Below are 18,036 nucleotides of genomic sequence, written 5' to 3'. Positions count from 1 at the left end.
ACAGGGCTGTAACAAAGCCACTTGCCATTATTTACCCTTGATACAACCTGAACTATAAACTCCAGCAGCTGTTTTAAGAGTGACATATTAAGGTCATAGGGCTGCCATAGGTCTGGTTTTCCTCGGGATTTCAAAGGTGGCGCTTTGTCCTGGATTTTAGGCAAGTTTTTTGTAAAAAGCTCAACAATGTCAATAGTTTCCTTTAAAAAAGCTCAACAACCTTTGATGGCAACCCTATCAGGTCATATATTCAAAAAATAAGGAAGCACTTTAAATCTCAATAATTTTAAGGATCTCAGAATTCTATGTGCCCCATCCCTTTTTGAAGACTGACTAAAAATAATACACTATGGCATTTAGTGTAATTCTGTGCCACAATTTGTGGCAATTTTCTAAACAGAAACAGTAATTCAATCTTCTATTGAAAAATATGGCTGTGCTTTTGCCAGTGTACCCTAAAACAGCATTAACCATTGCCCTGATGTCAGAGGCAACCACTTCCCCATGTCTTGAAACAGACATGTTTCCCATTAATAAACCATTTGTGAGGTAGATAAAATTGAATCACCGCTCTACAGTCTGAAAGAATGTGCTGACTCTTCAAAGAATTGTGCAATTCCTGGATGTGCAATGCATGTTCATTTTAAATAACCAGATAGCAAGTCCAGGCCCTAATCAGCAAAAGAATAATATTTCGTAAAATGTTATGTTATTTAGGGAAGCCTGAAAATAATCAAATTTAATGCCCTGTCCTGAAGCAGAATCCTGTAAACTTGATCAACTTCCAGCCATTAACATTCAAATTAATTATGTGCCTCATGGAATGAAAAGCATTGATTGTCTCTTGTTCCTTCTACAAACAAACTTGCCTACTTTTCTGTCTCGGGTAAGCTAAGCCACATCAAGGAAACGTGGATGTGTTATATGACTCTTATACATAAAAAAAAGAGGCCAGAGTTTTTCCTTTGAATTCCAGGTCTGTGCCCATAACTGCAGTTCTAAATGTTTCTCTCCTGCTACTTGTGCAACTAAGAAAGAACAGTCCATACTACATCCTGTGAAATGTTGCTGATTGTGCTCCGTTTCCTAGCGCAAAGTCAAGCACCTCTTTAAAGGGGCACAAATGATTTCAAGCTCTTAGGAGTGTTGCATTTGGCTCACTGCTTAGCCATTGTCCAAGCCCTCCTCTTTTGCTATTACTGTACAGTATATTACTATTAAATTCCCCTTCCATCATGAAGTTCACTAAGTGACCTTGGGTCAGCCACTATTGCTCTGTTCTACTTAGTTCACTTGACTGTTGTGAAGGTAAAATGGGATGTCCCTGTCTTTTGCCACCCTGAACTCCTTGGAGGAAGAGTGGGATACACATGCTAATAATGACAATAGCATTAAAAAATAGCAATTGGGGGGGGGGGGAGTAAAGGAAGCCCACATTTTTGGAGGCATCTAACAATGAGATACAGCCCGGAAGAGATATGTGACATGACAAGTATAGTAAGGTAAGAATGGAAAACCGCATTATTAAAATTCAGTTACCTCATAAATTGGAAGCGTATCGGAATTCCATGCATTGATTCTAGCTTCATTGACATCAACAACAGTGACCTTAATTTTTGGACACATATGTGCAATGACAGAACACGTTGGTCCACCTACATAACCAGCACCAATGCAGCAGATTTTCTTAATTTCAAACATGATTGTTCTGGTAAGAAAGAAGAAAAAATTGGGAAATGTTCAGTTTAAAACTACTGTGAACGCTAAAACCCAGTCACATTCTTATATTACGCACATAGGTATTTAAAAATGAACATTTTTAGATACTTAAGTGCTCCTACTTATTCACAGTAAATATGGCATAAAACATTCTCCATCTCCATTTGGAAGCATCAAACTCAGTAAGATATTGAACAACATCTGTGAATCATTATGAAGACAGCACATTTTTGTAGCAAGACCAAGTGAAAACACAAGTGTTTCCGTTGTAGAAAAGCGCTAAACAGCTTCATAAGCAAGTATTTGTGGGGGCTACCTCACCCACATAGCTCACAAATACTGCTTCTCCACCCTGCAGCTGTAAGAGCACTGTATGTTTCCCTGTTGGGGAAATCGAGTCTATGCACTATGGCAGCTACAGAGTTCTGTGCACACTGCTCTCCTAATCTTTTTTCTTCGACTAGGAGTACGAAGGTGCCCAAGCTGTCATAAAACTGTCCCTTACCCAGCCAGGGAAACAAGACAACACTATGGCAATTGCCCATGTGGTCCTCATTCAGTATTCTGATGGGGCTGAATGCACCATTGTGGTCCTTGCAAATGCTGATTTCCCCTATAAAAGTGGGGTATCACAATCATGCCAACTGACCCTGCCTCTCCAGCACATCCAACATTCATGTGTTGGTCATCACATTTCTATTCTTGCCTTTGTGCAAGGTGTGTAGGCTCCGAATTTGTACAATCCAAACCTACGCACAGGTAGGCATCTATGCAAAGTGCTGAGAGGCCCCTCTGGCACAATATCAACCCTCTTCCCTCCCCCAGAATCCCAACATCTCTCCTGGACACAATCACTGAGCAAAAGAGTTTTCAGAACTGAGATCAGGCATATAACTGGTAGGAGGAAAAGAGAGGCCCAAACTGGTTTTTTAAATAAATAAATAAATCAGGCCTGTTAGAAGAGAACCAGCCTCTGCAAAGAGCCACAGTATGGTACATTGCAAGTCCTGCTCCCCTGGATAAACATTGCAGGCTTCTCCAGCAGCTAGAGTGAAGGGCCTATATTCACAGAAAAATTCAAAGGCTGCATTGTAGCCACAAAATAGGATTACCAGCTGATGTTCCCAAGAGGCCTTGCTGGAGGACAAATGAGTTACAAACCTTGCAAGGGGAATGTCAGAAGAACTCCAGGCAGGCTTACATGGGCGGACAGCTCAAGAAAAAGAGTATGGAGAAAGGGTTCGAACATTACAGTAGCATTCAGTTCCTTTCTCAAGAAGTGATATTAGCAACAGGTTATTCTTGCTCTTCAGGCATATGGATAGAAATAAAAACAGCCAGTGTGGTTGAGTGTCAGACTACGACCCAAGAGATCCGGGTCCAAATCCTCACTTAGCCATGAAGTTCACTGGGTGACCTGCCTCTCAGCCTAACCTATCTCACAAGGCTGTTGTGGGGATTAAATGAAGATGGGGGAACCATGTACACCGTTTGAACTTCTTGGGGGGAAAGGCGGGATATAAATGCAATAAATAAAATAAAAGAACAGAATATCAGGCAACGTATGAAGCACTGTGTGGATGCAGGCAAATTGACATAGGACAACAGCACCTTTGAGACCAACTACTGCACACTTCTTCAGACCTGAAGAAGTGTGCATGCACACGAAAGCTCATACCAATGACAAACTTAGTTGGTCTCTAAGGTGCTGCTGGAAGGAATTTTTTATTTTGTTTCGACTACGTCAGACCAATACGGCTACCTACATGTGACATAGGACAGATACTGAGTTTTCTTAAGGAAAATAGAAGTAAAAGTTTTTAAGGTCAACAGTTCTTACCGGTAGTCTTATTAGCTACTGGCAAACACACAAGACTCTCTGAAATAGGATCTTTTCCCTTGCCAGCAGAGGGAAATGAATCATTGAACTTGGATGGAATGAGGAAAGGCGTCTGTTGCGCAAGGGACACTCAACTGAATATGTGAGGATTTCAGGAACTGGTTTGCCTTGTGCTTGCTTGTGGCTTGGCCTCTCAGAAGCTGTCCCAAACCGTTCAAATTACAACATTTCTCAGTTTTCCTTTTTCAGGCAATTTGCTTTGGGGCTGGTTTGATTGGCTTTCTCTCCCAGCTTCCAGCCTGTGTCTATCACAATTTTGCCTAGGCAGAAGTTATAAGTCAAGCTAGATGCATCTTCCATTAAAACCAAGAGACTTTTCGCCACTGCTGGCTAAACATTTGATTTAGCATATCTACCCCAATGAAATCCCATCAGCTCTAGTTTTCTTCCTGCAGACCACTTCAACTGCTTTTCATGCAAGATAGGGATTACTGTTCTTTTCTAGATCATGGCTGCTAGTCATGATGGCCAGGGTCAAGGATCAGAGGCAAGATGCCTCTGAATACCATTACAGTACAGTGGTACCTTGGTTCCCGAATGGCTTGGCTCCCAAACAAATCAACTCTTGAACATCGTAAACCCGGAAGAAGAAGAAGAGTTTGGATTTGATATCCCGCTTTATCACTACCCGAAGGAGTCTCAAAGCGGCTAACAATCTCCTTTCCCCTCCTCCCCCACAACAGACACCCTGTGAGGTGGGCTGAGAGACTTCAAAGAAGTGTGACTAGCCCAAGGTCACCCAGCAGCTGCATGTGGAGGAGCGGAGACCCGAACCCAGTTCCCCAGATTATGAGTCTACTGCTTTTAACCACTACACCATACTGGCTCTCACCGGAAGTGAGTGTTCTGGTTTGCAAACGTTTTTTTGGAAGCTGCACATCCTTTTCGGCTGTCAGCATTGTTTCCGGGGCCAATTAGAAGCTGCGCCTTGGTTTGTGAATGTTTTGGAAGTCGAACGGACTTCCAGAACAGATTGAGTTCGGGAACCAAGGTACCACTGTACTGTGAATCACAAGTGGGGGGGACGGCTGCTGCACTCAGGTCCTACTTGCAGGCTTTCCATGGACATCTGGTCATTCACTGTGAGAACAGGATGCTGGTCTTACATTTGATCCAGCTCTTCTTATATTATGTTATTATCCTGATCAAATTATTCATGCTACCAGGAGAAGGGGTGTGTGTGTGTGTTTGCATTATATATATATATATATATATATATATATATATATATATATATATATATCACACACACACTTATACTGTATATATATATATGCATGCTAGCATATGTTCCAGCGAAAGATTAATTGAAAACATGTCGTCAGTGAAAAAAACAATCTTCTATATTTTTTACCTCTGTTTCTGATAATGAGAATTCAACTTCAAAAGTATGGAATGCCCATGTTAACAATGATGCCTAATATTTTATAGATCTATCTAATACATTTGTATAATTATTCCAAGAGTTCAAAGCACTTCACATGTGTTGTCTAGCTGTAATCCTTATAGCAATCTCAAGAAAAGTCAATTATTATTCCCTATATTGCAAGGGAGGCTGAGCCCAACTAGTGAGCTAATATATACAGTATAACAAAAGAACACGGGCAGAGCAATCCTATACCAATTATAGGAACAAAATATATCACTGCTATGCTAGTGGAACTGCTGCTCTCTCAGTCCAAAATCCCTCAATGGTGCCAAAAGCCAGCAGGTACATCCTAGTGCCCCTCTCTGGGAAGGGCATTCCATCGGTCTGGTGCCACCACTGAGAAGCCCCTGTCTTGAATATGGAGGGGTACCTGGAAGAAGGCAGAATATCTGAACATAAAGGGCAGGATGATATGGAGGCAGATGTCCTTTCAGGTACCAGAGGGAGCTCAGTCCCAAACCGCAAAGGCCTCAGTCTGAAGGTAACACTGGCACCAATATTCTGGGCCCAGAAATAGACAAGGAGTCACTATAATTATTTAAGCATTTGCTACAATATTGTTGTTGTTTTTTATTCACATTTGCTACAATATGAACTTGAGTTAGTAAGAGTGCTGGATTGGAGAAACCTGGCTTCAAATGCTTGCCTAGTCACAAAGTCCACCAGGTCAGTCACTCTCAGTCAAATTCGCCTAACAGGATAGCTTTAAGGCAACTTCCATGGACAGTTCTGAGCAGCTTTGAGAAAAAGTGGGATACATATTTAAGTAATTATTTATAGTAAGAGCAATTCAGTAATAAGTATAGTAAAATGGGATGTGTTAAAAATTAGTAATGGCAACATATAAATTGCCTCCAGATTGACTTCCAGAAGATGAAATCTGCACACAGAGAGTATTAAGTGGGTGTGGTAGTTATTCCAGATCAATTTATACAGATCACAGACTGGTGGAGTGATCTTTGTGCAAAATAAATTACTCTCGCATACTTCTAAAGAGTAGCGGCAGCCCCATTTTTAACAAACCCCCAAAATGGACTCACAAGATATATATGCAAGCATCAGTAAGGAGAAAATGAGACCATTTCAGAGCAATTCTGAAATAACTGTTTTCAGAAGAACTGAAGTCTCAACTTATTTGGAGTCTTAAATTCCTGCGTGTGTACATGTAGGGATACTACACACCGATAGAGGAAGCAGCATTGCAAAGCGGTTGAAAAAAAACCCCCACAAGAGTCATTCAAACGCCCTGACAAAGGCAGCCTTAGTCTTCTTCTGAAAAGGGAGTATTTCTGGTATGCCTCAGATTAAACAGCAAGCCCCCAGGGAAAGCCATTAAATTTAACATCAACGAAAGGCGAAATATACGTACACGGAAACCCAAGGCAATATACACACCCTTAAACCTCCTGCAAAATCAAACAATCCCTTTGTCCGGTAAGAAAAAGGCTTTGGTGAAAGGATTTAATCCTGTGCAAGGGGGGGAAGCAACCCCGGAAAAGCGATGGTGGGGAAGAGGAGAAAGTCCGCAAACATTTTAAAGAGGGAAGGGAATACATACAGCGATCCGCGGTCCCGGTACCTTGGACGGGCAGGAGGCGAAGGAGGCTGTGCCGCAGCTGGACAGAACAGGAACGGATGCGGCCAGGCAGGGATCGAGCAGGCGAGTGGATCCCAAGCGCCGGCGCCGCCCCGCTTTTAAAGAGCCACTTTCCTCTACCCCCCCCCGGAGGGCAGCGGCGGATCCCTCCCCTTTCCCGCCCGGGCAGTGGGAGGGAAAAGTGAGGCCCGGGGGCGGGAGGATGGCGAAAATCTGGCCGGGAGGAGCGAAAAAGGAAGGCGGCGATCGGGCTAGGTCGGAGATCAAGCGCCTAGGCTCGCGCCGCGGAGGAACCAACGAAGAATCCATCGGCATGTTCGGGGGTTTTCAGGATGGATGAAAGCGGGTTACTGGGAATACAGTACTGGGATGGCTGGAAAAGAGCGAGGGAGCTGGAAGAAATCCGCAGGGGGGCTGAGAGCGGCGGGCGGCGAAGGATCCCTGGATCTCGGAGGGAGGGAAAGCAGAAGCCTATGCAAGGGATTGGGGACGAAAGCAGGAGGCAGTGAGGGGAAATGAGATTTATTTTTGGAGCCTGGAGGTTATTTGGAGGCGGCCAAGGAGAGCAGCTCCTACCGGAGAGAAGAGGCGGGGAGATTTATGGGGAAGCATAAAATGGGGGTGGGAATCGTTTGGGAGAGCGAGGTGTCCTCAAGGATCTTGAGAGGACGAGCGGGGTCTCCTATTCTCCCTCTCGCTCCCGCCTCCTTCCTCCGGCGAAGGTGCCGATATTATTATTACCTCGCCCATTTGGCTAGGTTTCCCCAGTCACTGGGGCGAGCCCCCCAAGCCGGCCTCTTCTCCACCAGCCAGGAGGCCCAAGAAAACGCCGCTGCCTCTGGCTTCCCGCCCTAAGGGAAGTGGGCTGGGTGTGGCGGCAGGCAGGGCCTCCGGGGCCGGTTCGGCCTAGCTGCTGCTGCCGGCGCCCCGGAGCTCGGCCTCAAATCCCCGCTGCACACCCAGGCGAGCGCCCTGTAGCGGCGGCGACTACGAGAAGCGCTTACACGGCCCATCTTCCCAGCCCCGCCGCGGAACATTCCTCCCAGCCGCTTCAGCGACGCGGCTTTTCCCGGGCCTGGCCAGGGTTACCTCACGCGCTCTCCCGTCCCCGGACGGCTGAGCGAGCGAGCGAGCGCCTCGATTCCTCCGTCCAGACAGGCCGTGTTTGAGGGGAAATTAAAGCATCTGGGGCGGCGGGGGGGAGCCGTCTGCGCCCGCCCGTCTCCCGGCTGCGCTTTTATTTTTATTTTTTATGGAGGCTTTTATTGTGTGTTGCTTAGGGAAACGGGATTGTTTACAGGTAGGTAGCCGTGTTGGTCTGAGTCGAAACAAAATAAAAAAAATTCCTTCAGTAGCACCTAAAGACCAACTAAATTTTTGTTTTGGTATGAGCTTTCGTGTGCATGCACACTTCATCAGATACCTGATGCTGGTATCTGATACTGATACAGATATCAGATACAGTACTGGGAATTGGTGAGGGGAGCGGGATCCTCACCCCGGTTAGGAGCAGCCCTAGCAAACTACAGCTCCCAGAATTCTTAGCGTGCGAGGGGCGGGGCGGAAAGTGAGAGGCTTTGAATATGCGGCGTGAATGGGGTGCGATTCAGTGGTTCGCCAAAGGCGCGCCAGGAGAGGATGGCAAGGCTGGCGGGAAGATTCAAGGATCACCAGAGACACTTAAACATTTCATTATAGTATTTTATAGTAGCAAAAAAATTAAAAATATTGGGAATATACAGATGTAATGGAGAGTGCAAGCCTAACTTCAGGAGGCATACATTTGTGGGATGGGATGTTGTGTCTTAACTTTCTTTATAAGCCTGTTCACCACCTAAGACAGGGCTGTCGAGCCCGGAATGCCTTTTTCTTATTACTATATATTTTTATTGAGTTTTTATTTTTCTACATAACAAATTAAACATTCTACAAACTTTGAAACAACCAGTGACTTCACTTCTTCTCCTTCCATGTTTCATGGTTTCCTGTATATTTTACTTTGTTGTTGTTGTTGTTTAGTTGTTTAGTCGTTTAGTCGTGTCCGACTCTTCATGACCCCATGGACCAGAGCATGCCAGGCACTCCTGTCTTCCACTGCCTCCCGCAGTTTGGTCAGACTCATGTTCAGTAGCTTCAGGAACACTGTCCAACCATCTCATCCTCTGTCGTCCCCTTCTCCTTGTGCCCTCCATCTTTCCCAGCATCAGGGTCTTTTCCAGGGAGTCTTCTCTTCTCATGAGGTGGCCAAAGTATTGGAGCCTCAGCTTCAGGATCTGTCCTTCCAGTGAGCACTCAGGGCTGATTTCCTTAAGAATGGATAGGTTTGATCTTCTTGCAGTCCATGGGACTCTCAAAAGTCTCCTCCAGCACAATAATTCAAAATGTTCGGGGGTTTGCAGGCTGGATGAAAGCGGGTTACCTTGGTTTTTGAACCGTTGGACTCCCGGAATGGATTAAATTAGGGAACTAGGATACCACTGTAGTTCTTTTTCAGAGAATAAAGGTAAAGGGGCCCCTGACCATCAGGTCCAGTCGTGTCCGACTCTGGGGTTGCGGCGCTCATATCGCTCTATAGGCCGAGAGAGCTGGCATTTGTCCGCAGACAGCTTCCGGGTCATGTGGCCAGCATGACAAAGCTGCTTCTGGCGAACCAGAGCAGCGCACGGAAATGCCGTTTACCTTCCCGCCGGAGCGGTCCCTATTTATCTACTTGCACTTTGATGTGCTTTCGAACTGCTAGGTGGGCAGGAGCTGGGACCAAGCAACGGGAGCTCACCCTGTTGCAGGGATTCGAAGCGCCGACCTTCTGATCAGCAAGCCCTAGGCTCAGTGGTTTAACCCACAGCGCCACCTGGGTCCCTTTTTCAGAGAATAACACACAGTAAATTTCATATCACTTTTCCAAAGTTTCTCCTAGGGGGTCTAGTTCTATATTGTGTCCTGTATATCCAGTATTGCCCAGTGAGTCATTGGATGCTTTAACTAGCTTGTCTTTTGTTTCCCATTCTAATAATAAATGATACATTATAGACAGATGTTTATCCTTATTTTTTAACAGTTCTTTTTCAAATTGTGAGCTTTGGTCCAAAACATTTTTTTGTCTACCTTAAACATACATATCTGGTGGTATTTTAACCAACCTGTAACATGGAGCCCTCAATGCCTTTTTTTGGCGGCCCTCTGCTAACGTTCAAAAAAAGCATTAAAATCTTACTGTGACATCTGTTAATGAAAGCGCAAACATCTATGTATTAAATTTGCTTAATAATTAAAGATATCAAATCTATTAAGGGTGTATTTATGAGATGGAAATTTAATTCAGTACGTTGCCCACAGTTTCTGTGCCCACTTGGTATGAAAAGTTCGGCCGCCCTGCCCTAAAAATAATGCACAAGATGCTCATACAGTGTGGAAGAGCTAAGAGTACGTATTGCCTAAAGATGAATATAATCTGCTCTTTTCCTGGGCCTTGGCAAAACTGGAAATTGACAGCAGTATATGCAGCAGTCTATAAATAATGGTTTGGCTTACCAGCCGAAGCAAGTCATCTGCAACTGCAGATGGGGTCTGGGAGAGAAGCAGGGTTTTCTCTCTTTTCTGTGGGATTTGGAAGAGGAAAGAAAAATCAGTAAGTCTCCTGTTGATTACAAGGGAATCCAGCAGTTTCTAATCTGCTTGAATCATAGAAAGATGTCCGGTGAGGTAGGAGCTGGTATGTTTCTGGATGTCTTGCTTACCACAGGGCAAATGGCACATCCGTGGCAAGCAAGCAAGCTGATTTCTAAATTCTTCAGTGTGGGTTTCTAAGGAATGAACGGATGCCTACAAGTGGTTGTAGAGTTCAAAGGCAGGCAAAATAACAAAAAAATTAAAACCGTAATTTAAGTGTGTGGACAATATAGCAGGACAATCTGCAATCCATGTTGGCAGTTCTGATACCAAACTGAAGTGTTTTGCTACTTAAATTGCCATATGCAAAACAAATAGGGCTTTAACTATGGAGATGCTAAGCATGGAGTAAAGCCATTATGTATCAATAAGGAATCATAGCTTTCATTTTTATTCTATTTCTCTGGGCAGGAAACGTTTAAGCAGCAGGCAGGTATACGTACCAAGCGACAGGCAGTTGTCATTCAATGGCTTCCCTTGGTATTGAAGCAGTGGATCTGGAGGTTATGAAGGATGTTGAATCTAGTCACTGTGATCAATACCGAAAGAGGATTTTGCTAACTGGATATGTTTGCAGTTAGCCCTCAACTATCAGCCCATGGAGCAGAGAGAGGGGCCACATACCCTCCCACTTGGAGCCTGTCAAAAAGATTTAAAAGAAAATATGCTTGATATAGCAGAACATAGGTTCAAGCCTACATTCTTCCCTGTATCAGTGGTCTACCATATCAAGCATATTTTCCTTAAAACCTTTTTGACAGCTGCACAAGTGCTCATGTAGGTATACAAATAAAGCTCCCATCCAGTTACTTATGTACATATATAATTAAATGCTTGAATAGTTCCCAAATTGTTCTGGGCAAAGATGGGGAAATGCTATATAGCTTTCTTAAACAGCATTATTTCAGTAGCTTCTAAAATACACCAAAATTTATGCACACAAATGTACTGCAGCAACAGCTGTCTGGGGGCTGTTGTATGAGTTTTCCATGGTACAATATGAAGTGTTTGGAAAGCCTGCAAAACCAGTATGATCAGATACCATTGCAAGTCACAAAAAGAAGCTTTATACCAGGAGCAATGGCACCTCTACCCCACTGTCTTAAAGTCTTTAAAAGCACACATCTGCACAAACAATGGGATATATAAGAAGTTATGCCAATGACTTCCGGTTGGAACCGCGGAGCGCGAGCTGGCGAAAAAGGGAGCTCCGCAACTCCCGTCTTTTAGCTGGGTAAAGGGGGGGTCTGTGAGGCAAAGCAACCCCCCGAAAAGGGTTGGGGAGGCGATCCCCACCCAATAAGTCGGCAGCTTTCTCACAAGGATCTCCCGGACACCTTCGTAACCAGTAGAAGGAGGGGGAGAGACCTGGAAACTGCGACAGGAAACTTTCCCAGCGCAAGCCGAAACCAGCAACGCTCATGACGGTAAAAACCCTTTTTAAAAAATAACCCCTACGACTACCCCGGGCGTGAAACAACAATTGAGACCTAAGAAAACAGCGAAGAATCCCCCCCCGCAAATCGGTTCTGTTTCTGGGTGTGTTTTAAGGGAGAGCGGGGGAGCGGGAAGGAACAGAGTGAAGAAATCCGTGTGTGCAAGTGACGCCGTCAGGGGAGAAATAAAGAGAATTTTTAAAGTGGGGAAGCAAGAAATCACTTTTAATAGGACCTGTCTGGGCTCCGATAACCGTAAACTTCACACAATAAAAGATAGAACCAAGGTGTAAATAAGAACTAAAGGAGACCTCCTGAGAGAAAGAGAGACAGACACCGTGTTTGCTCTGAGGTTGGATTGTTAAGTGTGCAATTGAGAATAACTTTCAATAAATTTTACAAGCTGAAAAGTGTAAAAGAAAATGGCGACGCTACATTAATAACTATGACTAAGCAGGCAGAGAAACAAAGAAGCCAGAAGTGACGTTTGCAGTGCATAGGACTGAGGAAGAGAAAGACTGAAAGGGGGCAAAAAAGTAATTTTAAACTGCTACATGGTGACACCAGGTGGACATTACAGAAAATACAGACAGTTACTGCTTCTCTTTTCTTTAAGAACTGAAACAAGAGTGTTACTGTCTGTAAATTGAAAAACTAAATAGCAACTAAGGTGGTGAAGCGAAAAAGATGGGAGATAGAGAAAGAGCAAAGAGACCAAATACAGCTAGCACCTCCCAGAGACGAACATCACAAGCTGATCACGAGATGGACCTCAGAGAATTGATCCTAAGCCTAAAGAGTGATATTGGTGAAATAAAGCAGGATCTTACAGAAATGAAGAAGGATATGAATGAGAGACTTATAAGCCTGGAAGATAAAGTTGGCAAAATTGAAGAAAACTTGGAGGCCAACGACAAGGATAAACAGGAAATCAGAGACCAATTAACCAAAATGGAAGAAGCCTCTAGCAAGACAGAAGAAACAATTCAAGAGATGCAAAATAAAAATCAAACCCTCGAAAACTCATTGAAGAATTTCACGAAAGAAAAGAGGGAGGGGAAGAAAGAAACAGAAAATATAAAGAAAGTTTTGGATGAGCAAAAAGCAACTTTAGAAGCATCTCTGGACGCCCTTGCTATGCTTCAGATGAAAATGAAGGAGAAGATATTGAGATTCCGCAATATCCCGGAGGTGGCAAACGAGGACATCGAAAAAAGAATAATAACGGCTCTGGCGAGGTGGTTAGAGATGGAGGAATGGGAAATTGAGGCACGCGTGGATGAAATCTTTAGGATTAATTCCAAAAAAGCTAAGGCCAATAACTGGCCTGGAGACTGCCTGGTGTCTTTTACTACTATGTGGATACGGAACAAGATCTTAAGGACCAAGGGGAAAAAGAAGTTTGTTATGGACAAAACTGAGATAATCATACTGAAGGAGATTCCCCCGAGACTGGTGCACAAGAGAAAAAAATATCATTTCTTAGCTAAAGCATTGAGAACGAAAAGAATTTTTTTTAAATGGGAGTATCCGGAAGGCATGGCCTTCGTCTTTAAAGGGAGATGGAGGAAATTTGACATCCAAGAGGCGGCAGACAGATTTTTCAGGACATACTCCCAAGAATTGGGAGGAGATAAAGTAAAATCAATTATAGAACAGCAAGCCGAGACAAACATTGAAGAAGAGGATGAACACCTGAGTGGAGAGGAGGGGGAAGGGGAGGAGCAGAGGGAGGAGGAAAGAGAGGAGGGAGAAACAGAAGAATGAAAGACAGTTGGTTCGATATGACTAAGTGTAAATATATACATTGGTCATACCAATTCTGACTAAACAGATACAGGAGCAATTTGAGTCTCCTACCTAGATTATTTTTTCTCTTTTTCTTTCATTATATAGTTCTTTTATTATATAGTTCGCTTCCCTCTTTCCACCTCTCAAGCCTTTCACCCTTTCACCTATTTACCTATCCCCCTAAAGATCACTGTGTAAGAAATAATTTAGCTTTGTTTTCTTTTGCAACTGCTTAGCATAGTTAATTGAATATTAACCCCTTTGAGTTTTTTTTTTCCTTCTTTTTTCCTTCCCTTTTTTTCCCCTTTCTTTCCCCCCACCCCCGTCTCCTTTTTCCTTCCTTTCCTACCCCCCTTCTTTCCCACTCCCCTATTCCTTTCTTATTGATTCTCCGCCTCTTCCCCCCCCTTTTTTTTCTTTCTTTCTTTCTCTCTCTTTACTTTAGTTCTTTTTCCCTTTTCCCCCTTTCCTTTTCCTTTTTCCTTTTAGAAATAAATTTTACAGGAAATTTCAATAAAGTAAATATGAATCTAAAAATTATATCATGGAATTTAAATGGTTTGAATAATAAAAAGAAACGGAACAGGATGGGACATCTACTAAAAAAGCAAAACTTTGATGTAATATGTATTCAAGAAACACATATAAACAAAAAACATGTAAGGGTATTAAAAAATGAGAAATTGGGGAAGGAATTCGTCGCGGCAGATGAAAGAAAAAAAAGAGGGGTGGTGCTTTATATCAAAGAAAAATGGAATCCAGAACTATTATGGGCAGATGAGGAAGGGAGAATAGTGATAGTCAAAACAATAATCGAAGGTGAGAAATGGGTTTGGGTGGGCCTATACGCCCCTAATGGGAGCAAGATAGCTTTCCTAGATAAACTGGAAGCTCAGCTAATGAATCAGATTGATGGCAAATATATAATAATGGGAGATATGAACGGGATTATTGATCCAGAATTTGATAAGAACGGGAACAAAGATAGGAAAAGAGTTAAAAAATTACCTAAAAAATTTATTGAGTTGACAAGAAACTATAACCTATTGGACGCCTGGAGATATAAGAATCCCATAAAAAAAGAATTTACCCATATATCAGCACGCCATCAGACAGCTAGTAGAATTGATATGATATGGATATCTAAAGAATTAGCATTAAGAGTACAAAAGGCAGAAATCGATCCCAAAATTATATCAGATCACAACCCAGTAACCATGATCCTAAAAGAAGGAAAAAAAGAAGTTAATTGGAGGTTAAACGTATTTATGTTAAAAGACCCAAAAATAATAAAAGAAGCAAACAAGAAATTTAAAGAATTCCTAGAATTGAATAATAACGGTGAGGTGGACTTAGCTACAGTTTGGGATGCGGGGAAGGCGTTTATGCGAGGGTATTTTATCCAGCAGAGCGCAATATTGAGGAAATCAGAGAGGTCAAAAAAAGAAAATCTCTTGCAAGAAATTAAGAGAAAGGAAAAAATATTATATACCAAATATGATAAGCAGATAGAACTTGAATTGAAAATTTTAAGATCAGAATTTGAAAGAATAATTGATCAGGAGTTAGAAAGACAATTACAAATATGGAAATACAGGAATTTTGAATGGGCAAATAAGCCGAATAAATTATTGTCCTGGCAAATTAAAAAAAGGAGAAATGAAAGAATAATAAATAGGATCAAATCAGGCGATAAATTCTTTGATAAATCAGAAGAGATCATGAAAATATTTCAGAAATTTTTTGAAACATTGTATAAAAAAGAAGAGATAAATGATCAAGAAATAGATGAGTTCTTCAAAAAATATCAGTTGCCGCAAATCCCATTGGAAAAAATAAGATCTTTGAATAGAGAAATAACACCCCTCGAAATAGGAGAGTCAATAAAATCTATGAAAAAAGGTAAAGCTCCGGGACCGGACGGTTTCCCAATAGAATATTATAAAACCTTCCAAGAAATTTTGTTAGCCCCATTCAAGGATCTAACGAATAATATATTGACAAAAGGAATTACCCCCAAAACTTGGGGAGAAGCTCAAATTATACTAATACCAAAATCAAAAACAGAGGTAGATCTGCCAGACAAGTATAGACCAATCTCACTATTAAATAGTGATTATAAAATCTTTACCAAAATCATTGCTAATAGACTGAATACTATATTGGAAGACCTAATACACAAAGACCAGGCCGGTTTTGTAAAAGGAAGATTTGCTAAAGATAACATTAGAAATATAGTGAATATCTTGGAATGCCTCGAGAATAGGAGAGATAAAGGTGCAGCCCTCCTGGCCATTGATGCGGAGAAGGCATTTGATAGAGTCTCCTGGAGGTTTATGATAAAAACAATTGAAAAACTAAAAATGGGAGAACATTTAGAAAGTGCAATAAAAGCTATATACAAGAAGCAGGAAGCCACCATTTTAATAAATGGAAGATCAACTAAAAAAATAAATATAGAGAGAGGCACCAGACAAGGTTGCCCTCTGTCGCCTATTCTCTTCATATTAACATTGGAAATTTTATTAAAAAATTTAAGAGAGGAAGAAAATATTAGAGGAATAGTAATTGGGAAAAAAAAGTTTAAAGTAAAGGCTTTCGCAGATGACATTATAATAACTACAGAAGACCCAATTCAAAGCATTCCCGCAGCTTTAGAAAAAATTAAAGAATATGGGAAGCTAGCGGGCTTGAAAATAAATTACGAGAAAACCAAGATGTTGGTGAAAAATTTGGAAAACAAAGAGATGCAGGAGCTTCGTGAAAAAACAGGCCTAAAAATTGATAAACGATTAAAATATCTAGGCATTCATACAACAATCAAAGGGATAGACCTGGTGCAAGAAAATTATAAAGAAATTTGGAAAAAGATAAAGAAAAATTTTGAAATATGGAGTAAACTTAAATTATCAATTATGGGGCGAATTTCATTGATAAAAATGTGTGTAATTCCAAAAATGAATTTCCTTTTTCAAAACCTCCCAATCTTAGGAAGAGAAAAAATTTTCAGAGAATGGAGAAAAGATTTGGTAAGATTTATCTGGAATGGGAAAAGGCCGAGGGTTAACTATACAATTATGATCGATCATAGAAACAGGGGAGGCTTCGGCCTACCAGATCTTGAAACCTATCACGACGCTGCAGCCATCACTTGGATTAAAGAATGGATAGAGCTTAAGAATTCGGACCTCCTGGACCTGGAAGGCCAAGGGCTGCCATTTGGATGGCATTTTTATTTAATGAAAGATAAGATAAGCAACAGGAATATCTTTATGTTCAATTTAATTAGAAAATCCCTATACTCAGTATGGCAAAAGTACAAAAGATATTTCGAACCTAAGACCCCTTGGTGGGTCTCACCATTAGAATTAGTCGCAGTCAGAAGAACAAATATGGAAAATACCTGGCCCACTTATAAAGAAATTTTGGAAGAAAGAGAAGGAATATTGAAGTTGAAAGATTATTCGGAAATAAAAAATTATCTGACCTCATGGTTACAATACTTTCAAATAAATCAAAGATTACAATTAGATAAAAAAATAGGATTCGAACCTAAAACATCAAAATTGGAAGAGATTCTATTGGTCAACCAAGATAAACATATTAAAAATTTGTACCAAATTATGTTACAATGGAAGACAGAAAAGGAGATGACTAAAGATTATATGATAAAGTGGGGCCAAGATTTGGGAAAACCAATCCCAATACAAAAATGGGAAAATCTCTGGAAACGCGACTTAAATTTTACACCAAATTATGATTTGAAAGAAAACATTCTAAAAATGCTAAACAGATGGCACCTGACGCCACTAAAACTATCAAAAATTTATCCGGGGGTCAGTAATCTATGCTGGAGGTGTAAAAAGGAAATTGGCTCATATATCCATATATGGTGGAATTGCAACATAATTAAGGGATTCTGGGAAATGTTATACAAAGAATTAAAAAAAATACTGAAATATCCCATCAAGAAAAATCCGGAAATGTTCCTTTTGGGAATGCTACCGGAGGATGTTAAATCTGAAGATAGGTGTATAATAAGTTATGCAGTAGCAGCCGCTAGGCTTCTAGTTGCAAAAAATTGGAAAACCTCGGCAATTCCCAGCAGAGAGGACTGGCAAATCAAGGTATTACAATATTGTAGATTAGCGATAAGATATGAAGAACTCAAGGGAACGGATTCAGAGGCAATCATAAAAATATGGAAACCATTTACCAATTATATAAAAGATAAAGTGGAGAACCCAAACCTGATCTCAGATCTTTAAAGGGTTCTATCATAGGTATAAACATAACTGTAAATTGTAAAGGGTTTATATTTATATGTTATTGATAATTTCGTGTAACATGATTGGTAGTGTGTAATATCCTATATGGTTTTTCAGGGAGGAGCCCGGTACAGGTTGGGAAGTCATGAGGGAGGAGGGCCAGGGAGGGGGGGGAGTCGGGAGGGGTGGGGTGGGGAAAAGAATAACCAGACGACAACATATTGTTG

At 41.7% G+C, this 18,036-nt stretch overlaps 1 protein-coding gene across 5 annotated transcripts in view; it reads right to left on the bottom strand.

The window, feature by feature from the left end:
* Positions 1-11,461, bottom strand: part of UGDH (UDP-glucose 6-dehydrogenase) — a 31,648-nt gene extending 20,187 nt beyond the window's left edge. Inside the window, exons 1-2 of one of the 5 annotated variants that reach the window (XM_060278912.1) lie at positions 10,177-11,461; positions 1,540-1,708 (exon numbers count right to left, since the gene is read on the bottom strand). In XM_060278912.1, coding sequence (XP_060134895.1) covers positions 1,540-1,701 — 162 coding nt within the window. In that variant the 5' untranslated portion in view covers positions 1,702-1,708; positions 10,177-11,461. Of the gene's footprint in view, positions 1-1,539; positions 1,709-6,606; positions 6,837-7,386; positions 7,620-7,734; positions 7,829-10,176 lie in introns of those variants that run through there. The other 4 variants (XM_060278914.1, XM_060278911.1, XM_060278913.1 and 1 more) reach the window with 4 other exon arrangements.
* Positions 11,462-18,036: the final 6,575 nt, after the last annotated feature.

Source organism: Zootoca vivipara, chromosome 9, assembly GCF_963506605.1.
Source record: "Zootoca vivipara chromosome 9, rZooViv1.1, whole genome shotgun sequence".
Lineage (NCBI taxonomy): Eukaryota > Metazoa > Chordata > Lepidosauria > Squamata > Lacertidae > Zootoca > Zootoca vivipara.
The sequence above is the reverse complement of the archived record's forward strand: the minus strand, read 5'-3'. Positions and strand labels throughout refer to the sequence as shown.